Genomic DNA, 11,882 nt, shown 5'->3' with positions numbered 1-11,882 from the left:
TTCAAGGGTTTACTTGTTTTTGCTTCTTTTTTTTGGTTCTCTTTAATACTTGCTTGTATTGTTTTTCCATAGTAATTGAATTCCCTATCATAATCATGTTACTTGTTTTTCCAAAGTAATTGTAGATTAAGAAGTTGTTGTATTTTAAAGAAAATTGTTATAATTAATTCGTTATATAAAATAAAAATATTTTTAATGTGGGTGACTTCACCAATGCTTCGGTGAGTTCACCAAAGCTTATTTTACACCCTTATGCATCATGTCATAGTAAATTAATTCAAAAAGCTTAACCAAGTTCATTTTAGGCTCTCCAGTGTCAGACCACACTATTCATATTCAGGCCGAACGCACACCTGCTCTTTCCGTCTCTCTCTCTCTCTCTCTCTCTCTCTCTCTCTCTCTCTCTCTCTCTCTCTCTCTCTCTCTCTCTCTCTCTCTCAGGTGTGTACGCATTGCTAGTAATATTATTCTACTATCATCATCATCTTGTGTACCTAAACATAGTTTCTGGTTTTGGTGTTTATGAATTGAATCCAGTTCAGTCATAATCTGATTACGCTACTTGTACAAATATATGTATATTTTGTAGGTTTAGTTAGTTGACAATGGCGGGAATAGCTATGGCCTTGGATCTGTTGAGGAAAACCCCAACTTCATACAATACACTTCACTCTTGTGCGTTCATTTCTGCCACGGCTGCTGCCTCTGCTGCCGCTGGAACCCCTTATGCCTATAAAGCTTTATTTGGGTAGTTTTTCCCAATTTTCTCTTTTCCAATATGCAGTGAATTTAAATCTTAATTTGATCTTGTTTCTATATGTTAACTCTTATCCACCATGTATTGGTTTAATGTTACTTAACAGTAATTTGGTTTAATGTTACTTAACAGTAATTTCAGGATACCAATTGTTCAATGCGATGCTGCTGGTGCATTGGGTTCTGATGATTATGCAACTAGTTTCAAATCTGTATCTGAAAAACTCTTTCAGAATGATGCTCTTAAATGCAGTAGTACTAATAAGGAGTACAAAATTGAGTTAAAGCCTCTGTTTTCGGCTTTTAAGTTTAGGCCCCTAGCAGTGATTATCTTGAGGTCGTTTTTAATCTTCTATTCACAATTGGAGCCTCGTACGGATGATGATGATGAGGATGAGCAGCCTGTAGACTATGTTGCTGCCCTTAAAAAAACAGTAATACATTTCTGTCGTGAGGTAAGTTTTGACTTTTCATAGTTTCATTTCCAGTTTATTATGATTCTTTTCTGAAAGATACTGTTTATTGTTTAAACAGGATCTGACTTGTACTTTTCCTCTTGACACAGACTGCTACTGCCTCAACTAGACCAATTTTGGAAAGAGTGGCTGTTCATCATGTTTCCAAGCGAATGGCATGGAAACTTCTAAAAGGTAGTTTCAACTTTCATTCTTATATAATAATTTATAGAATTGATATGAGAAACTAATGGTAATGGATGTAATATAACACTACTGACAGATGTTCCAAAATCAGCCACACGCAAGGCCAGCAGAGGAATGTCTGCTTATGTTTTCTTTTTTAGAGTTGGCAAAACAACTTTCAGAGGTGGTCGATTTTAAATTTGATTTTATGTCTCAGCTTTTATTTTCTGATTGGTAGTACTAGTATTTTAATTATGTATAAGCAGGACATCTTCTTGGAATTGCAACATTATGGAGTGTCCAAGTTGGCTCTGCGTTTTACGGATTCATCATTCGATTGCTGAATTCGAAAGAAGAAGAGGGTCAGGGTGATGAAGTTAAACTTCTGCGAAAGAAGGTTTCTTGTGTTACAATCATATTAGGTTCATCACTAATTTTTGCTTCTATTGGAGCTGGAATTGGTGCAGTTTTAATTCACCCTTCGGTTGGTCAATCTATAGGTAAGTAAGAATATCTCCTCACTAAATATCCATATTGCTTTCCTTTGTGTCTAAATTCTTAACCTTTCTAATACCACAGGGCACCTTATAATTTGTTAGCAGTTTTTTATATCATTTATCAAATTAAAATGCGTGGAACCTAATATTGAAATATACTAATAGCGTCATTTCACGTCTTGTAGTACTTGCCCTTTGAACATTTCTCATATTTATATGTAAAATGTGCTTCTTTCTTTATTGCAGGCTGTTGGGTAGGGGATTTTGTAGGGCCTGCTATTGTATACATTTTCGTCAAAAAAATGTTTAGTATTGAAATTTTGTAGGTTCTAAACATAATCTATCTATTTAAATGTTTTGCTCACTCTGCATATTGAGTCACTGCTGTTGATAGAATTTTCAGGAGGATAATCTAATCCCTGTAAAATGTGAATGTGGATAGGATAGTTAATAAAGTCAAAGTGAATCTCAACTCTCAAGCAAACCAATTTAAAGGGACATAGAGCTTTGTATATTAGTATGTACAAAGTTATTTATTTGAATTATTATTAGAGATGGAAGATTTTATTGGTTGGGAACATATATGCTCACAACCAATTACCAATAAATATATATTGTCTGGCTTGGCTGGCTTAATAATAGTTGATTGTAGAGATCATATCAGATTTTCACAAGATTATTACTATCAATATGTGTCTTGTTAATTATTCATCGTACAACCAACACAAAATAAATAAAATAGATCATATGTATCAAAATCACAATAGACAGCATTGTTATTATTATTGGATTGGATAATAATAATAATAATAATAATAATAAAAATAATAATAATAATAACCAGCCCAGCTGTACTTGTTAATCTTCATCTTCTCCTCTCTCTCTCTCTCTCTCTCTCTCTCTCTCTCTCTCTCTCTCTCTGTATCTCTCTTTAAGCTGAACAATTAACATTGTATTATTATATATGAGTAAATGATGAAGCTACTTCAATAAAAAGATGTAATTGATATTATCTTTAACTTCGAAGATTCGGCCTTATCCATAGTTATCCATCTTTAAAGTTTATTTGGTAATTATCACACATATTAATCTAACTGTATTATTTCTACGTACCAAAAAAACAAAAACAATGCCATTTTCCGAGTGGCATTCATGTTTTATTAATTGTTCTACACTAATTAATTACATATATTATTATTATTAGTAGTGAAAGGAATCTTACACACATTATTATATTAGTAATTTTTATATAGAAAAATTAAAATACAGTTGCAACTACAAAGACTACTTAACAAGTAATATAATAAGCCAACATGTATCATATGGGATGGGAACTGATTAATATATTCATATTTACGTATAACCTACCAAGATTACTGTTTAACTCTACTATATATATGATTGATCAATTCAATGTGTATTATATTATATATATATATACACACCTTGTTCTTATACTCATCGTAACTCGACTCAATTCAATCTCCAATAATGGCAACTACAATTAATCCACTCTTCTCAATCCCACTTACCCAAAAAACCTTTCTCAACAACAACCTATATCACATCTCTTCTTCTTACCCAATTTGATGAGAATCGGGGAGGGATTGCCGTGGTGTTACTCTCATGTGGGCGTGGAATTGGCGTTGGATCATAAGAAATCGCCGTTTTTGAAACCCACTAATGATCCTGTGTGCTCTCATAATTTGGAGGCTCTCTTACACTTGCTTCACGGGTAATGTTAATAACAACAACATTACAGTTACAGACTCATCAAAACGACACCGTTTGTTATCCGAAGCTTGGCCAAAACTCCACGGTCAAGACAACTGGGTCGGACTACTCGACCCGATCGACCCGCTTCTCAGATCCGAACTCATTCGCTACGGGGAGATGGCCCAAGCCTGTTACGATGCCTTCGACTTCGACCCGTTTTCCAAATACTGCGGAACTTGCAGATTCACTCCCCAAAGTTTCTTCAAAACCCTATCAATGGCTACTCACCACCACCATTACCGACTCACTCGTTACCTCTACGCCACTTCCAACATCAACCTCCCAAACTTCTTCAAGAAATCGAGGTGGCCCAAGGTCTGGAACAACGCCGCCAATTGGATCGGCTACGTCGCCGTATCCACCGACGAAGCCACCCAACACCTCGGCCGCCGCGATATCACCGTAGCATGGCGCGGAACGGTCACCAGACTCGAATGGATCGCCGACTTAATGGATTACCTCAAACCCGTATCCTCCTCCAACAAGATTCCTTGCCCCGACCCGAACGTGAAAGTCGAATCCGGGTTTTTAGATCTCTACACCGATAAGGACGAGACCTGCCGATTCTGCAAAAACTCGGCGAGGGAACAGATCATCTCCGAGGTGAATCGGCTTATGGAGATGTACTCCGGCGAGGAAATGAGTATCACGATTACGGGTCACAGTCTCGGGGCGGCTCTGGCGATTCTAAGCGCGTACGACATAGCCGAAACGGGCACAAATGTGGGTGGAAACGGTCGGGTGGTACCTGTATCCGTTTTGTCGTTTTCGGGTCCTCGGGTGGGTAATGTTGGGTTCAGGGAGAGAGTTGAGGGTTTGGATGTGAAGGTTTTGAGAGTAGTGAATGTTCACGATGTGGTTCCGAAATCGCCGGGTTTTATATTTAACGAGAATTCGGGGCCGATTTTGATGAGAATCGGGGAGGGATTGCCGTGGTGTTACTCTCATGTGGGCGTGGAATTGGCGTTGGATCATAAGAAATCGCCGTTTTTAAAACCCACTAATGATCCTGTGTGCTCTCATAATTTGGAGGCTCTCTTACACTTGCTTGACGGGTAATGTTAATTAATTATTATTATTAATCCACAGACATAAAATACATACTTAATTATGTATGAGAATTAGGTAAGTAAATTTATTTTTGATACATAATAATAATAATATAGGTATCATGGGAAAGATGAGAGATTTGTGTTATCGAGTGGAAGAGACCCAGCCTTAGTGAACAAAGCATGTGATTTCTTGAAAGATCATTACTTAGTTCCGCCATTTTGGAGACAAGAGGAGAATAAGGGCATGATCAGAAGCAACGATGGCCGTTGGATTCAGCCTGAACGTCCTAATCATCACCGTTCATTCACCATGCATGAATGAATGAATATTTGATCATTAATTATTATTTTTTTGGATATCTTTTCATAATCATCTGAGTGAAAGCGATTAAGCAAAAGAAAAGAAACACAGAGTTTTAATTGTATACTTAATTAAGAGAGTTGAGTGAGTATTAATAATTATTATGACAGCACAGGTGTAGTAGTGGTGTGAGACTGTGTAGGTTGGTACGTACACGTGGCAACAGGAGAGAAAAGATTACTATATTGTAGTAAAGCAAGAAAGAGAATGAGAGGTTTCAAAGTCATTCCCCACCAAAACTGCAAACTTATTAACACAGACACAGACAAATAACAGTCGCAGTGTTGCACTACCTGCCACTCAAACCATGCACCACACTCCCCCCACACCTATCTATCTCCAATCTCTCTCTCTCTCTCTCTCTTCACCTTTATTATTAACTTTCTCATTCAATCATTCATTTCCATCTTTTTCTTCATTTCAACACCACTCTTGTCTCTCACACTCACACCATCATCTATTCTTCTTCTTCTTCTTCTTCTTCTTCTTCTTATTATTATTATTAAATGGGAGGTGAAGGTGAAGGAGGAGATGGGGCTTTGTTGGTGGAGAGCCTGCTGGGTTCTGTCCTCCTCACCAAGAAAACCCCAGTTTCTAGCAGGTGGGTGTTGGTGGAGAAGTGTAGTGGGAAAGCAAGTGTATTGGATATGGACAAGTTTGCCATTATGCGCCGAGTTCATATCAACGCTAGAGACCTTAGAATTCTAGATCCTCTCTTATCATATCCTTCTACCATTCTAGGCAGAGACAAAGTCATTGTCCTCAATTTGGAGGTAATAATATAACACCTCAATTCAATTTCATTACTTTTCCTTTTTAATTAATTTTTTTTTATTCTTTTACTTCCAGCACATCAAAGCAATTATCACAGCACACGAGGTAATTCCCTTTCTTTCTTGTTTTCTTAAATTGTTATAAAAATCCAATCTTTACTTACAATATACAAAATTATTGAGGTGGGGTTTTCTTAATTAGTGTTTGTTTTCTAATTCAACACTTGAATCTTCTTTTGTTGAAGAATAAGACTAAAGGATGATGATGCTTTTCTATTTCTTTTATTTTGTTTGGTATAGGTGTTGCTTAGAGATCCATTGGATGATAATGTGATCCCTATTGTAGAGGAACTTCAAAGAAGGTTACCTTTAACAACAAGTGCAACTCCCAAAGTCCATGGCCAAGAAGAAGAAGAGGAAGAAGAGCAACCCTCCTCTGCAACAACAACAGGGGTAAGAGATGAAACCGAAACCAGTGAAGAAAATGGTATGCCCAATCCAATCCAATTCAAAACGAAACAGCATTTGAACATTGAATCATTTGAATGATGGCATAGCATAGCATTGTTAGATTATGAGTTTGAGATGAGGTGTTGTAATGGCAATGCAGAATTCCCATTTGAGTTTTGGGCATTAGAAGTTGCACTTGAAGGTATTTGTAGCTTTCTTGATGCTCGTACAAGAGAATTAGAAGCAGAAGCTTATCCAGCTTTAGACGAGCTCACCTCCAAGGTAATAAAATAACATAAACATATGTGATGTGACTCTATAAATTATAGTAACTTAATTTAGTATGTTTGCAGATTAGCAGCAGAAATTTGGATAGAGTGCGTAGACTAAAAAGTTCAATGACAAGATTAACAAATCGAGTCCAAAAGGTATTTATTATCTGAATTGAACCATAACATGAGAGTATGTGTTATGGTGTAATGAACTGAATTATTTGCAGGTAAGGGAGGAACTAGAACAACTTCTTGATGATGATGATGATATGGCAGACCTTTACTTATCAAGAAAGTTGTTTATGAGTACAACAACAACAACATCATCTTATTGTTCAGCATCACCAGGAAGAAGTGGTCCTCTCAATTGGTCTCCTACTACTACAAATACAAATACAAATACAAATAATACAATAGGCTCAAAGATATCATCCAGAACAAGTACTAGTATTCAACAGGAGAATGATGTTGAAGAGCTTGAAATGCTGCTAGAGGTAATTAACTAAATATATACCAATACCATTAGGATTATCATATAACTCAGATTTGTCAATCTCAATAACTTTGTTTTGTATGGACTAATATTATTTCAGGCATATTTTATGCAAATTGATGGGACACTAAACAAGTTGACAACGGTTTGTATACTGTATGGTATACTCATTAATTGATTTATTTGATAAAATGAATGAAATGAATGTATATAATGAAATATATGATTATATTAATTACATACAGCTGCGTGAATACATTGATGACACTGAAGATTACATAAATATTCAGCTTGACAATCATAGAAATCAACTAATTCAGCTGGAGCTGTTCCTTTGTTCTGGGACTGTTTGTTTGTCTGTATATTCTTTGGTGGCTGCCATTTTTGGTATGAACATCCCTTATACTTGGAAACAAGGTCATGCCTATGTCTTCAAATGGGTAATTATTATTATTAATTATGTAATAATGTAATCATTCATTTATTAAATAAATAAATTAATAAATTTATTATTGTAGGTGGTCATCCTCACCGGAATACTGTGTGCCTCTATTCTTCTTTCAATACTTTCATATGCTCGCCACAAAGGTCTTCTTGGATCTTAATTAAATATTATTATTATTTATATTATACCCCTTCTCTTCTCTTTAACTAATTTAATGCAAATTTAATTGTTTTCCTTTTACCATCATAATAAATACATTTGTATCAATATTTTTACAAATTATATTCATATCATCATATTTATGTTTATATACAAGTTTGTAAATGATTGATTTATTTATGGACGGGCAACTAAGTATTTTGTATTATTTATGTTGAAATTTTATATGGATGAGAATTACTGAAAATAGCAATTCAATAAGTGGATCCTCTTCCTTTATGATCCTTTCTCTAATGTCTTATTATAGTTTCTCCAAAATGATCTTTGAATATTACATAATGGATTTGGCATATCACCTCTTTATCGAACTCTCCTGACCCATTAGAGTATTTGTAGCATTCTTTCCACATTATTTTTGGCATTCTTACTTTTAAAAATACTCTAATATATAATTCCTTAAAAATATTATAATTATCATCTCACACATTATTATTTAATATATATTCTAATTTTTAGCTACAATAATTTTTTATTAAAAAAAATAAATAGTATCAATGCTATATCATAACATTCATACAGATTTTTAAAATGGCATTAGTTTCTCTTCATTAATATAACATTTCAAATATTTTGCTACATAATATGTCCACCTCATTAAGAATCTTCTAAAGTTTTACCATTAGAGATGCTCTTAAATTCAAATTAAAGACATGTGGTGACGCATTGTTCTATCGATTCGAGATTGTATTTTGTAGAGTTCCGAGCTCCCAAGCATTTTAATATTTATTGATCAAAACATTATTAAGCGCTTATGTTTAATGTAAATTATCCCATATACTGTTTTTTTATTTTTTTTTCTTTCTAAATTTACGGTTTGAGTTTCTAAAGTGGTTTCTCCAGTAGTTTCTGTGTGGGTTGCTATATGATTTTTTGTTGCGATTTAGGTTGCAGCGCTAGTTGCAATATGAGTTTTTATGTATAATTCCGTTAAAATGCAAAAAAAAAAAAAATATATATATATTTTTTGAAGTGTAAAATTGAAAACACCCCTATGTTTAATTATATTCAATTTTATTAATATGACAATTATTTATGTATTAAATCGTTTTTCATGTACTTTTTTTTTTATTCACGTCATGCTTACTTTTATTAATAAAATTTCTTAAATTCTATAATCTCAATAATTTGTAAGAATTTTAATAGCTTTAAAAGTTTAGGGATAAAAATTTTAATTAAAAGATATAATATCAAAATTTTCGAAAGTGCTTAGATAATGATTATAACTACAGTATACAATACTAGAATATCTCCAATAGAGATGCAAATAACTAATGCAAATGAAAAATAAAGCTCATTTTGTCAAAATTTTACTTTAATAATATGTCAAATTGTGATACAAATATCTCACATAACAAAAAGTGATTTAAATTTAAATCACAATATAGCATGATGCAAAATTTACATCACAATAGATGTTATATTTTATATTATACTATTTTTAATAGTTCATTATTAAAGTTTAGTTAGCATGTTAATTTATATTAAATAATTTTCTTAATTATTATTATATTATTATTAAATTTTATATTATTATTATCATTTTATATTTTTAATAAATTATTACATGAGCATGACATATTACATTTTCCATCAAAATTTACTATGCATCGAAGCATAATAGTAAAATTGATGCAAAAATATTACAAAATCATATTTTGTGCCAAATATAATTAATTTTGCATCTTCTATTAGAAATAATCTTATATATAACTACTTATTTTCAAAAAAAAAAAATAAAATTATAATAAAAAAGCATAATTAATGTAGATGTTGAAAATTGAAAAACAAAAATAATAAGGATGGTATTTTTGCAAATAGTATAATGAATGTGGTATTAATCAAAATACAAAAATAAAAGCTTTACAAAGTTGAAAGACACAAAAGAGACTGAACTCACTCTGCCCTTTCCTCTCTCTCTCTCTCTCTCTCTCTCTCCGTTGACGGCGGCGTAAGGTCTCCGCCGGTGGCGTCCCATCCGATAAGGTATAAGGTATCACTCTACTTCAACTACTGATTACTTACTCAAATTCAAATTCAATTCAATTCACAAATTTGATTTTAAATGGCTATGGAACACAATGAATTTCCTTCTGTTGTTTTGTTTTGTTTTCCAGATTCTTTGATTGCTGATGTTTTCGAATTCTGATCTTACAATACTAATTATCATCTGATAATGCATTGATTTGCTTCTTTTTCAGATTCTTGTTAGATTATTATTTCGAAGACAGAATGGTTTATATAACTTCTTGGGACGAGTTCGCTGACCGATCTCTACAAATGTTCCGTGCCGATCCTGAATCTGTCAGTTTGTTTTCTCACGAATTCCATCTCTCTTTATGAATACAATGCTCCAATTTATGTTAATGTTAATATTGTTTATTTTTTTCCCTTTTTCCAAATTGATGTAGACACGATATGTGATGAAATACAGACATTGTGATGGAAAATTGGTTTTGAAGGTCACTGATAATCGAGAGGTACTAAATTATCTTTCTTGTTGGATTATTGGATTGATTGATTCAACTATGTCAATGGATGGAATTGGAAACCCCTTTAAGTCCACCTCTGGGTTTCAACTCAAAACACTTAAATTTTGATTCCTGTGTTTTAGATTATTAAGAAAACAGATGCTACTTTTTAAGGATTATTGAAATAAGGGATACTTTATTTTTTCCCCTAAATTTTTTTACTAAAGAAATTACACTGCTTCTTTTGTATTTTTTAGTTGTTTGTGTATTTTTAATATGATTGCATGGGCATCACACTGTCATTTATTTTTTGGCAAGTTACCATGACCATTGTCTTAGTATTGTGTTTATTGTTCTGCCATATATGTCATATGTGATTGGTTTGGTAATAGGTACTTCCATTGCTTCTTTTGGTATTGATATTCATAAAATGTTGAGAAATCACCCATTGCTCTTGGTTTCTCTGTTTAGATACTTGTAAGTGATTGTGATAGAACAATTTTACTTGCTGAAAGGAATTTTAGTTAGAAAAGTACAATATGTTACTTCATACTAAAACCTTTTGAAAATCTGATTCTTTCAACATTAAACAGTGATAAGAGAATTCTAAAATCATGAGTTACATGTGGAACTATATCATTATTTTAAGTTGAGATTTATGAAAGCTGATGAGTAGCATATTCTATAAGGCATTGAGGTGCCTCGCAGCTGTGGCAAATTTCGAAACTAGCTTATTTACTTTTTGTTGAATCATCCTTATTTTGTCACAAATGTTATTTGAACTTATTGAGTTCTTTATTCAGTATATAAACTTGTACTTATAAGCTGGTACACCACTTTCCATTTAATTAGACATAGTTATTTTGTCTCGAATATGTTCTATCTTCTATTTTGACTAAAACGTGTAGTATTTCATCATTGTCTCCTGTCTTCACTTGTGTGATCATCCTTCTGTTTTTTCAGTGTTTGAAGTTTAAGACTGACCAAGCACAGGATGCTAAGAAAATGGAGAAGCTCAACAACATGTTTTTCACTCTGATGGCTCGGGGTCCTGAAGGTACCATATTTTTTACAATTAGAGTTGTTCTTAACTTTGTTGTGTCTCTGAAAATTAAAACTAAAGCTACTTTAGATCCTCTTGATTTAGTTTTTAATCTTGAAGAACAGTAGAATAGGATGTAAAGTAGCATATTTCTGTTACTAATCCATGGTATACTTAAGTCAAAAATCAAATGAGCTATGTAATAATAGCATGGCATCCTCCCTAAAATGAACTGTTTATTATCATATTTTATTGAAGGACCAATTATACAATTTTTGTTCATCTGTTATGTGCAGCGGATACATCGGAAGTTACCGGGAAAGAGCCGATGGATGCACAGCCAACCAAGAAAGGAAGAGGAAGGAAACAATAACCTTGTTAGCTAATAGGAAATAGTTACTTTGACAAATCATGTTTGACTTGTGGATAGATACCTCTGAAGAAAAAGAAACAAGTTTCGGTAGCCATTTTTTGCATTGGCATTTAGCAAAATCATCATGAGATGGGAGTCTTGAATTTCTTCTTGTGAGTCTCAAAAAGCTATATTCACTTGCAATTTTCTGGATTTATTACACTCTTCACTCCCTCTAACTTGTGTTTTATATTCAAACTAATGAATTTCTCTAGTTTACATTAA

General features: G+C 33.2%; 4 protein-coding genes across 7 annotated transcripts; all 4 read left to right on the top strand.

Annotated features, from left to right (window-relative positions):
* The first annotated feature begins 390 nt into the window (after window positions 1-390).
* On the top strand, window positions 391-2,517 carry LOC115713911 (uncharacterized). The gene is made up of 7 exons (XM_061115021.1): window positions 391-441; window positions 590-748; window positions 890-1,211; window positions 1,322-1,406; window positions 1,495-1,581; window positions 1,664-1,897; window positions 2,141-2,517. Exons 2-7 carry the CDS (start codon window positions 606-608, stop codon window positions 2,218-2,220), a joined length of 951 nt encoding a protein of 316 aa, XP_060971004.1. The 5' UTR covers window positions 391-441; window positions 590-605; the 3' UTR covers window positions 2,221-2,517.
* A 1,060-nt stretch (window positions 2,518-3,577) lies between these two features.
* Window positions 3,578-5,047, top strand: LOC133037207 (phospholipase A1-Igamma2, chloroplastic). Its single transcript, XM_061114078.1, has 2 exons — window positions 3,578-4,725; window positions 4,837-5,047. Exons 1-2 carry the CDS (start codon window positions 3,578-3,580, stop codon window positions 5,042-5,044), a joined length of 1,356 nt encoding a protein of 451 aa, XP_060970061.1. The 3' UTR covers window positions 5,045-5,047.
* Window positions 5,048-5,584: 537 nt separating this feature from the next.
* LOC115714091 (magnesium transporter MRS2-I) lies at window positions 5,585-7,922 on the top strand. Of its 3 annotated transcripts, none has more exons than XM_030642627.2 (9): window positions 5,585-5,856; window positions 5,933-5,962; window positions 6,157-6,343; window positions 6,467-6,588; window positions 6,660-6,734; window positions 6,806-7,072; window positions 7,172-7,216; window positions 7,317-7,488; window positions 7,590-7,922. In XM_030642627.2, exons 1-9 carry the CDS (start codon window positions 5,590-5,592, stop codon window positions 7,724-7,726), a joined length of 1,302 nt encoding a protein of 433 aa, XP_030498487.1. In that variant the 5' UTR covers window positions 5,585-5,589; the 3' UTR covers window positions 7,727-7,922. The 3 variants fall into 3 exon arrangements, with proteins under 3 accessions (XP_030498487.1, XP_030498488.1, XP_030498489.1); XM_030642628.2 differs by having other exon boundaries at window positions 7,317-7,511; XM_030642629.2 differs by lacking the exon at window positions 7,590-7,922 and having other exon boundaries at window positions 7,172-7,227; window positions 7,317-7,490.
* A 1,648-nt stretch (window positions 7,923-9,570) lies between these two features.
* Window positions 9,571-11,882, top strand: LOC115714092 (signal recognition particle 9 kDa protein). 2 transcript variants are annotated; one of them, XM_030642631.2, is made up of 5 exons: window positions 9,571-9,718; window positions 9,934-10,036; window positions 10,144-10,212; window positions 11,167-11,260; window positions 11,542-11,882. In XM_030642631.2, exons 2-5 carry the CDS (start codon window positions 9,965-9,967, stop codon window positions 11,616-11,618), a joined length of 312 nt encoding a protein of 103 aa, XP_030498491.1. In that variant the 5' UTR covers window positions 9,571-9,718; window positions 9,934-9,964; the 3' UTR covers window positions 11,619-11,882. The 2 variants fall into 2 exon arrangements, with proteins under 2 accessions (XP_030498491.1, XP_030498490.1); XM_030642630.2 differs by having other exon boundaries at window positions 9,572-9,725.

The sequence above is a fragment of the Cannabis sativa genome, chromosome 4 (genome assembly GCF_029168945.1).
Source record: "Cannabis sativa cultivar Pink pepper isolate KNU-18-1 chromosome 4, ASM2916894v1, whole genome shotgun sequence".
NCBI lineage: Eukaryota > Viridiplantae > Streptophyta > Magnoliopsida > Rosales > Cannabaceae > Cannabis > Cannabis sativa.
Note: the sequence above shows the minus strand (reverse complement) of the source record. Positions and strands in the feature narration are given on the sequence as shown.

Coding starts and splice junctions, on each gene's coding strand:
- LOC115714092 (XM_030642631.2), top strand. CDS start 9,965: ATGGTTTATATAACTTCTTGGGACGAGTTCGCTGACCGATCTCTACAA. Junction 10,037..10,143: donor TCCGTGCCGATCCTGAATCT/GTCAGTTTGTTT, acceptor AAATTGATGTAG/ACACGATATGTGATGAAATA. Junction 10,213..11,166: donor AGGTCACTGATAATCGAGAG/GTACTAAATTAT, acceptor CTGTTTTTTCAG/TGTTTGAAGTTTAAGACTGA.
- LOC115713911 (XM_061115021.1), top strand. CDS start 606: ATGGCGGGAATAGCTATGGCCTTGGATCTGTTGAGGAAAACCCCAACT. Junction 1,212..1,321: donor TAATACATTTCTGTCGTGAG/GTAAGTTTTGAC, acceptor CTCTTGACACAG/ACTGCTACTGCCTCAACTAG. Junction 1,582..1,663: donor TGGCAAAACAACTTTCAGAG/GTGGTCGATTTT, acceptor ATGTATAAGCAG/GACATCTTCTTGGAATTGCA.
- LOC133037207 (XM_061114078.1), top strand. CDS start 3,578: ATGATCCTGTGTGCTCTCATAATTTGGAGGCTCTCTTACACTTGCTTC. Junction 4,726..4,836: donor CTCTTACACTTGCTTGACGG/GTAATGTTAATT, acceptor ATAATAATATAG/GTATCATGGGAAAGATGAGA.
- LOC115714091 (XM_030642627.2), top strand. CDS start 5,590: ATGGGAGGTGAAGGTGAAGGAGGAGATGGGGCTTTGTTGGTGGAGAGC. Junction 5,963..6,156: donor CAATTATCACAGCACACGAG/GTAATTCCCTTT, acceptor TGTTTGGTATAG/GTGTTGCTTAGAGATCCATT. Junction 6,589..6,659: donor TAGACGAGCTCACCTCCAAG/GTAATAAAATAA, acceptor GTATGTTTGCAG/ATTAGCAGCAGAAATTTGGA.